The sequence below is a fragment of the Stegastes partitus genome, unplaced genomic scaffold (assembly GCF_000690725.1).
Source record: "Stegastes partitus isolate 25-593 unplaced genomic scaffold, Stegastes_partitus-1.0.2 Scaffold110, whole genome shotgun sequence".
Taxonomy (NCBI): Eukaryota; Metazoa; Chordata; class Actinopteri; family Pomacentridae; genus Stegastes; species Stegastes partitus.
Genome location: NW_007577841.1, coordinates 226,636 through 236,613, shown reverse-complemented (window position 1 = coordinate 236,613; position 9,978 = coordinate 226,636). Strand labels below are relative to the sequence as shown.

At 42.3% G+C, this 9,978-nt stretch overlaps 1 protein-coding gene across 2 annotated transcripts in view; it reads right to left on the bottom strand.

The window, feature by feature from the left end:
* The window catches only part of rgs12b (regulator of G protein signaling 12b), a 58,094-nt gene that overhangs the window by 45,640 nt on the left and 2,476 nt on the right, over positions 1–9,978 (bottom strand). For both annotated transcript variants that reach the window (XM_008277912.1, XM_008277911.1), the window contains exons 2-5: positions 8,614–9,923; positions 8,092–8,331; positions 6,507–7,493; positions 1,632–1,751 (exon numbers count right to left, since the gene is read on the bottom strand). In XM_008277912.1, coding sequence (XP_008276134.1) covers positions 1,632–1,751; positions 6,507–7,493; positions 8,092–8,331; positions 8,614–9,696 — 2,430 coding nt within the window. In that variant the 5' untranslated portion in view covers positions 9,697–9,923. The remainder of the gene's footprint in view (positions 1–1,631; positions 1,752–6,506; positions 7,494–8,091; positions 8,332–8,613; positions 9,924–9,978) is intronic.

Here is a 9,978-nt window from a genome sequence, read left to right as displayed (position 1 = left end):
ACACACACACACACAATCTCTCTCTCCTTCCCCCTCTCACAACACAAAGCCCTCTCTGTTTGTGGACATTACTGCATGTGCAGCAAGAGAAAAAGGCCTAACGACCGGAAGAAAAAGGTAGAATAGAGGCGGTGGGGAGGCGGAGGGGAGAAGAGGAAAATAGAGGAGAGAAACCCTGCCATGGGATGCTCCGGCAATGGGGCATCTACCCCTGTGAAACTCATACAATAGTGGGCAATTCAAGTGTGCACAAATTCAGTGGTGCTTACAGGCTGATTATGAATCATTTATGTAAATATCTGCGTCATGATTAGACGAAAATGAATATAACTGTAACGAGCATGCCTTGTGTTATAATTGTGTTCCCTTGTGCGCCATCAAGCTGACATTTGAGCTAACGTGGACATTAGCACAGCAAAGTGCAAAGTGAAAATGTACCCCCTTACAAATAAGAGTATGATTACAAAATAATTACATTTTGAATGGAAGCCAATTAACTATGAGGCACCAAATGAATCTAGAAATAAATGATCACCTTGAGCATCACGATTCATATACATGATTTTTCTCTTTAGACCTCCACACAGCATCTTTAAATTTACTTAAAACCTGCTTAAGCACACTGTTTAAGATGCAGATTCTCAAGTTTAAACCTCAATGCCATGTAACTCCCTATGCTTCCTGTTGCGCTCTCCTGTGCTGCCCAACAAAGGAAAAATGTCAAAAATGTATATAAAAAACTATCACTACTGAAGCAACAGTGTGGGATCTGCTTATCTGCTCCCAGGGTGCCCCAGTCACTACTAAACGGCGGAAACATTTAGCTTTCCTCTGATCTTTATCTTGAAGTGAATTGTGATTGAGACAGCAGGACTCTCGTTTCGTTTTACCGGCCATCAACATACACAGACGAGCCATGATGACAAAAACACTCGGTATATTCCCATTTCACTAGTTAGAACAACCTTAAACAAGATGCTGGAAATTGAATATTTCATAATAAAACCCCACCATAACTAAGATAAATGCGATCTTTTACAAATAATAACAGTCTGCTGTATCTTTCTGATTGGAGTACAACAGTAGAATAACCAGTGTCGACTTTCTCTTCATAAAATGCTGTTAAACAGAACTAAACAGGCATATTGTTAGACAAAACTCATGGCTCTCAACTGACTGGATATCAGGTCATTTCCTGCAGCTATAATGAGAGCAAAAGAATAATTCCTGCAACAGTGCAATCTTACTGTACAGAGTCAGCAGAAAATGTATACTTCTACACATAAGTCTATGGCTGCATGTATTAAATTGTTGTCAAGTAAATATCTTACTTTTAAAGGTGTACAGTAATCTTTATACACATCCTATAACCTTAAAATACAAACCTCAAAATGTGTCTTCTATAAGATGGCTCAGTGCACTACTGTGTGTATGTTGCCATGGTGATATGAGAAAAGGGCTTGACGTGTCATGTGAGGATGTATGGTGTGCATGAGCTGCTATTATTAGAGATGGATGCTGCACGTGTGGATCCAATGTGACAATAGCACAGTGGTCAGGCCAAGCTTGAACACTGCAAAACTACTTGCTGGTACACCTGGGTTAGTGTGATTGCGTGCATATGCTCCTACCTCCAGGTCGTCCAGAGAGCGGGCCAGGCTGTGACGTTTGGAACGTCCAAAGGAACGTCTGGCTGAGGAGCGCTGTGGGAGAGGAGGGAATCCCATGGTCAGACCACGGAACCGACCACCCTGAAGCAAGAACAGATACACATGATTAGTTCACAGGCTGTACATAATACAGTACATATAAGGAAGCCTCCAGGTATGAATTTGAAGAGTTTGAATAAACAGCAAACAAAGAGGTTGATTCAACTGAGTTTTTTCTTCACACAGCCACCAAGTGATTCCTAAATGGGTATCGTTTAATTCATTGGGTTTATGTCTATAATACAATATTGGTATGTCTTGACCGTACAAAATGAAGTTCTCTAAGATGACTTACCTTGTGATTTAGTGCTATACAAATTTAACTGAACGGAACTGAAAATGAATTGACTTCTCTTTGGTGGAAATCACTACCATAAAAGAAACAAAAGAATGGATTAATCAGACAAATCAGATGATATTAGCTTAGGAAGAATGTGTTGGTATTGGTGTACATATTTGCTGATTTATAGCAAGAAAATTTCCCAGAGATATGCCAAAGATATCTTTTAAGTCATGGGAGGTGTGTCCATGACATACTTTGCCCATCAGACAGCCTTGATAAATTAACTGTGAAATGTCTGTTTCTGTAGATATCCTATTTCCAAGAGATCACTACCCAGAACGTTTGTTTATATTATATACTTATGTTGAGGATACCCTCTGGTAAAAATCGAGTGTTTTTGCCTTGTCACCATGTCCCCACTGAGTTCTTTATACCCTGGAAGACACATCATGAGCAAAATAAGCAGTCAACCCCATGGCTGAGCAATTCCACCTCAAAGCTGCAGCTTACTATTGTTAGTCACAAAAACACACAATCAGATTTCCAGGCTTTCATATGTAATGAAATGAAAAATACTTTATTTATTTTATCCCAGAAGGGAAATTCAATTAATAAAAACAATTTTATTAATTACATTAACAAAAAGTAACAAACCTAAAGAACCAATTCTGCCAACTTGCAGACTGGGTCTTTCCGTATTAGTATTCTTCTTCAGAATCTGTTTCCAGTTGAAACATTTATGGCAAAATTACTCCAATACTACAACTTGCCAAAAAACGTATAGCAGTTTTACAGAGACATAGATGAGCTGATGTGGTCTGTTATCTGGACATTCTAAAACAAAAAACAGTGCAGAGGTTCACTAAGGTCATTTTAAGGCAGTAAGGCTTCTAAATATGTAACTTTGATACACAGAAATGACTTTTTAGGGGTTATATCAACATCTGAGAATGACTTTAACAAATGATTATAGGGTAATCTGGGGTCAAATATTAAAAATGTTATTGTAGGATGACCCAGTGGCTGAGGGACCCACATAGGCGCAAATGCCGTCAGTGAGTCTGTGGTTTGGCTCCTTGCTGGCCCAGATCTTTGCTACATGTCACTCCTTTGTTCTCTTTCCCACGATTGCTGTCTCTCATGACTGTATTAAGTAAAGGTGAAAATGCCTAAATAAAATTATCTGTCAATGTAGTTAATCTCAAAATTGCATGCCATTTGTAATATATATATAAAAATTAAATTAAATTAAATTTAAAAAAAACATGATCAGTAAAGATGCAAACAGCGCCACTCATCTTATCTAACATACCAGTATTGAGTGTAATATTTTATTGCTAGTGTATGGAAACTTTACAGTGTTTACACAGCTGTTAGTTAAACAACTAAGACAGCCGGTTGCCAAGGTCTTGAGTTCACCTGTTAATAATGCTGTCATGCATTAATGGGATGTCATGCTAATTTAGACACACAGATTTTACGTAAAACCTCCTGTGGCACTATCCAAACCTAATTTATCTAAACCAAACAGATTTGTATTAACTGCATGCACATAAACAGCGTACTACTATTCTCGCACCCTAAGGTGCCTTGGAGTACATGTTTTAGTGGGACAGATGTTACTGAAAACTGAAAGTGTCAGTTAAGAAAAGACACTTCACAACATGCAGACAGTCCTACATGAAAGCTTTGAGTTTGGAGATTTCCTCTTTTACACATGAATGTCTTGAAGATGGGTTTCTTTTTTTTTTTCACCTAAATGTTAAATTCCACATGTTAGACGCAGGCATGTACAGTCCTGTGATTTTGCCTGCAGTGCCAGATAGTACTTAAGTCAACCCCACAACCGCAGAGAGCATACAGAGACACACATTTACACACAAAGAGGGGATGTTAACAAGAACACTTGTAGAGCTGTGCCAGAGACAGTAGTATGATGTGCTTTCGCAATGGATTGTATTCCATTGTACAGGGAATATGATTACTATGTCTACTAAGTGTTCTTTCTCCTAATGCTAATCATATATGGTAAATAGTCCGTCCTTTCATCTTTAGAGAACAACTGAATTATCTTGTCTTCTTTCGCTCCTCTCACAAATGGCATCTGGCTAATCTCTTCTTACTGGAGGAGAAAGCATCTATCAATGGAACCAAGTTGTCTAATGAGTACTTAATCAATGCTGACAGGCGCAGAGGCCAAACAGGAGTTGAATGTGACTGGCTTGTGAGGAACAGGTCTTCTCTGCATTTCATCAGGCAATGACCAGTGGTGTTGCCTGGATACTGACTCAACCCCGCATCTGTGTGAGTGTGTGTGTCAGATAACACAGATTTGAACACTGGATTACATATGTGGTCACAAACATTCTCACATGATCTCTGCTTAACCCAGGCAATTTGCAACCAGTGTCATTTGTAATGAGAAGGAAGCTTGAAAAACGAAAGGGTTTTAGGAGAAGCTGAGATTTGAGAGTGTTGATTTGACTCAGTGGTGTTGGGGTTGTTTTGGGTGTGGCTGCTTTTTCAAACCCAAAAGACTAAATTCTAGTGGAAAACTCGCAGCTCTTATCTGTGCAGCTGATCTTGTCCTCCTCCTGCTTCTTACACATACACACATGCATACACTATCAATGTCACAGACAAAAAAACATTCTTCCTGTTTACGACCTCAAAGCTGTCAACACAAAAACTCATACAAAACACTTGGTTCTTGTTATAACAATAATAGTATAAACTAGTATAATAAGCCCCGAATGACTACCCAAAACATGCTAAAATACAGGCAAAGACAACATATTATAAATATATTTTCTCAGATGAACAATTACTGTAAATGACAAAAAAACTGCACTTTTATAAATCCTCCGTCATCCGTTCACATACACACTCACATAGTGATGGTGGTCAAGCTGACAATGCTTTGCCCACAAGGAGAAGTCATGGATCACATTGCTAAACAGTGGGTATTTGCTGCCCCATTGCAATGATCACTGTCTCTTATTTATCAAGATTCAACTGCTTGTTTGTATCTGGTATATTTATCACAAACTGATTTCATTATTCAAAACTGATGATTTATTTTTTTCCAAACAATATTCTGAAATGTTTGCCAAGGACAGTCATTATTAGGGAAGGAGGCTTACAGAGGTTTAGGCAGTGAAACAGTGCCACCATGTGTTGAACATTAACACTCAATTAAGGACAATGTCTGGATGTGCTTCACATTATAACAACCCAGCAATCATGTGTTTAGAATTCTAACGTTTTAAGCACACAGAGGAAAAAAACAAATCATGAATACAACAATATATCTGGATTTTATCTTGACTACCAACAATCATGGCTTACCATGATAGCCTCCACAGCCCGGTGTCTCCAGACATGGTTCAAAGAGGTTAACATCCACCTTCCTGTCACTGTCAGTCTCTGCCCTGCACCTGACCTTGTAAACATTTCCTCTGATTGTCCCCCAGGGTCTGTGAGACACTGTCCACCAAGAGCTTTACTGGGAGAAGCACCAGCCTCCTTCAGTATCAAGGAAACTGTCCACTGCTGCTTGCTAGTATGTAAATATAGACAGAGTCAATGACACTGTCTCCAACATAGTTTCTACTACATTCTTTACGAGCACTTCAACACACAGACCTGTTAATGATGATGAAATCCAGTCAGCCTGGAAACACCTGTCATGCTTGGTCTGTATCTCCTCATTTCTATTCTCTACAGTCAATAAACAGCCAGTATACTGTACTATATGTAAATTAAAAGAAAAGGAGCTCTTGTACAAAAAAAAAATTTAAAAATGCAGCCAGTTTAGTTCTTTAAATTATATCAAACAAAGATAGTATCATATACAATTACTTCGCTACGGTTACACTGAGTCTCATTAGGGTGGGAAACAGGTGGTTTTCAGATGAAGGCAGATGTCTGGCTGGTGCATAATACATGATCTGATACTGGAGTAGTGAGGATAAATAACTTATCAATCCACTTGTAGTAAGTCAGGGGAGAGAGCCAACTGGGGTGCTCACATTATTCAGTTTAGTAGAGATGTGTTTGATGGGATGTGCATGTTTCATGGTATATTTTCAAAACAAGTGAAAAGTTCAAGTGAAAAGAAACATTCTTCCAGGGTTGAAGGAGTTAAACCTGAGGCCTTGGAAAGGAGAGGGTGAGAATGCAATGGAGAGCAGCGGGATGAGCACAGATGGATTTATAGCCTCAATAAACTGTAGTCTTGGACACAGTCTAGTCAGAGTAAATTTCCACAACAGGGATGTGTGATGGGGGATGCTACCTGCTGTCTGGGCTTCTCATCTCATGGTTAGTTTTAGCACAACTCTCCTACAGCCCACAAACTGGCACAGTTTAGTACACCAGTGAATGTACCATTATTACAAAGGTAGATTGGCTAAAAATGTAAATAAAAATGAAAAAGTTCCAGCATGAAAATTGATTGAACCAGAGTTTTACTAAATAAAATACTTCATACTTCATATAAAATACTTCAATACCTTTTTCTCTCCCTCCTTGGCGTTGCCTCCTCGTTTCTTTTCTCTTTCGCCTCTCTCTGCTCCTGTCCGCTCCCTGTCTCCTGTACCGAATAACTTCTTAGCCCACTCATCTTTCTGAACAGTCAGTCTGTGGGTGTGGGGATGCGAGGGAGGAGGAGGCTGGCTCCCTCCAGGTGGCGGCAGGTGGTCTCCGGGGGCCAGCGGGGCCCGGTAGCGGTCGGCCGGGATCTTATTCATGGGTGGGGGCAGGGTGCTGCAGTTGGCTGATGACCATCCGTCAGTGGATTCGGCGTAGGACTCCTGATCGCTGCTTAGGCCCTGGAGGTGGCTGTGGTGGTGCTGCTGACGCCAGTCTCTAAGCACATGGACTGGCAGCCACCGCTGCTGTTCCACCCCTACTGCTCCTCCGGCCCCTCTCCTTTCTCCTCCCCCAACAGCTCCTCCCCGCTTCCCTGATGAGTAGTGGTGTGGGTGGACCCCTCGTGAATGCCTGCCAGGGACATCAGGGTGAGCTAAGGGGAGAGGGTGAGGGAGGTCAGCCAGGTGTGGGTCGTGACGGTAGTGGCCATTTCTCAGCATTGGAGGAGGAGGAGGAGGAGGTGGATGAGAGGCTGCAGCTCCGAGGGTGGGGCTCCAGGCCTGTTGGGAGGAAGGAGGGCTGTCCCAGTGGCGTGGCCCAGAGATGTGGTTGTGATTGGGAGGACCTCCAAGGTCAACTAAAAGTACTCTGTTGCTCTTCTCCTCTGGTAAAAAGTTGCCAATGCCACTATCACTGTTGCTGCTGGTGCTGTGGTTCTGCTGGGCGTCGTTGTCTGGATCGTGGAAAGCGCGGGCCCGAACCCCCTCAATGTTGTCCCCCATGTCCCGGTAGAGGACAGAAACAAACTGGAGGAGGGGTTGGGAACTGGGAGGGAATTCCAGGCAGCCTCCGGTGTCCGGGTCAGGGGTGCACTCAAAGCCAAACCTCATGGCCACCCCCAGATGGACCTGAGGAAAAAACAGAGAGCAAAGTAGCTGTTAGATAGGTTTCTGACAAGCTACCATCACTGGCATTAGTTTTCTAAAACAATCTGATATTTGCAATAAGGCTGAATATCAAACTTTACTTATTCTTAGATTGACACAATTTTAGTATTTTAGATTCAATTTTATTCTTTATGTAAATGACTAGTCATTACCAGAACAGAATTGTTGTTTAGTTTGTTATATAGAAGAAAAGTTGTTTTATATTTCTTCATAAGTACATATTTTTTTAAAAGCTTATTTTTGCTTTGATATAAGCACCGAAAGTCACACTTTGTACTGGCTGTGATGTTAAAAAAAATTCTAACAATTTCCAGTGCCCTTTTTTCCCCCTAATTCTTCATTGTGAACAGATCAAAGCTCCAGTTATATATATATTGTGACTCTGCCTGAAAGTGCATGAAATACTTATTTTCTTCAGTTGTGTGGTTTTCTCATCTTTAAGAGGAGCTTAAGGTTTCCTGATTTGCTTTTGATGTGGCTAAAAGGAAGAAATTTATCTAATTTAAATTGTGATTCATAAACCTTTATTTTATATCTCATAATTGCCTTTCTGTTTTACCTGGTGGTGACAGAGATCTGGGTCCACAATGAAAACATGACAGGAAGTTCTCAAACCCCCCTCTTCATCTTGACCATTGCTGAAATGACGATCATCGTGGTCGTCTGTGGCTTGCATCGTGACCAGTCCGAAGAATCGTCGGTCGTCAGGACAACAGGCACTGAAAGCTAATTTTTCTGCTGGGTAGGTGGCCAGGATCTGACCTCTGTCACTGCACAGACGCACACTGTCATGCATGACCTGATAGGATATAAATAATGCATGTCACCACTTGACACCAGTGAAAATAAAGAGGCAATCACAGTCAGTTAGCTGCGACAGCTAACAATAACATTAAAACAGAGGGTTTCCACGTTGACACACCGTTTATACTGTAGGGTCTCTTTTGTAATGTTTTAGGCTCACTAGATAATTGCAGTTCAGACTTAGCTGCTGTTGTTCGTTACTGAAATAAAAACATAGTTAGCAGGATATTTTAAAAAGCCATTATCTTCAGATGGGAAACAGAATTTTCATTCGCACCTTCATAAGGACCAATGAATGGATCTTTTGCTCAGCCCTGAGGCGCCTCATGCTCCCTCTGATGGCTTGCAGACTGTCATTCTCTAGGTTGGTCCCTGTGGAGGCGAGCTCAATGGAGCCCAGATAGCCAACAATCATGCCCACATTGAGGATACCCTCACTGGGCTCTAGGACCAAGTCGCCCCCATCTCCAACGTCCACGTCTTGCTCTTCATGGTGGTGAAGGTGGAGATGGCGAAAGTCTGACTCCAGGAAAACTGAATCATCATTTAGAACTTGGGCCATCTCCTCCTCAGAGAGAAGGTTGGGGTTGCTCTGGGAACGAGACGGGTTCCGATATGGAGGAAACTCTGGATCAGACAGTGGACGTGGCTTTGACGATGCGCTAACCCCGGGCCTGTCCTTGTCTGAGCTGCTAGAGGAGTGGCTGGAGTTCTCAAAGATCATGTTAAAAATTCCTCCAGATTGCAGCTCTGCCACCACCTTCTCTGCTCGGTTGATGCCAAGCTGCTTAGAATCCATTTTGGATTTGTACCAACCTCCACGGGCTCCACAGCCTGACCTGCTGTTATTGTTGTTGTTAACACTGCTATCATAGAAACCATCCAACTCGTCATCACTAGAGCATGAGTCCAGGTATGATGCTGCCATTGTGTTGCTGCTGTGGTGACGGCTGCCGACACTGCGTTGGTGGTGGTGCCGCCTGGGACGTTCTCCTTCGGCAATAACTAGTTTCAAGACACCAGAGCAGCGTCCGATCAGTTTGACCACATCTTCATGCGATGCTTTGGAGACATTGATGTCATTGACAGACAGGATGTAGTCTCCTGAGCGCAACCCTACATAGTCAGCAGGGCTCCCTTTCAGGATGCAGCTGAGGACACAAGGACTTTGACCTGAGAGTGTAAAGCCATACCCTGTCCTTCCTCTCGCCACCTCCACAGCCCGAATACGGCCCTGCTGGATGGAGGAGGATGGTGGGGGAGGTTGAGGGAAGTTCAGCCCACTTCCACCACAGGGGCGCCTCTTGGATGATGCATCCATTTGCCTGGACATTGTGCCAGGAAACTTTTTCTTGTCCATTGATTCAGTAAAATTCAATTTGTCATTATAAGTCCTTTGGCTCTGTTCAAGCAAGAACACAGGGCATATCCAATGTCTGTCTTTTTGTAAAGCTCTGCTGTCAGGCTACTACGAAAAAATGAGTAGCAGTTCAAAATGCAGCAAATAGGTGAGAACCTGGCCTCAGCTTTGTCACAAGCTTGCTAGCCCTCCCATCCTGGTGTCACCCTCTCTTCCAGGCAAGTTACCTGAGGCACAAAAGAACAGAATAAGTCAATCATGACCCATTACCCACCTTAGCAT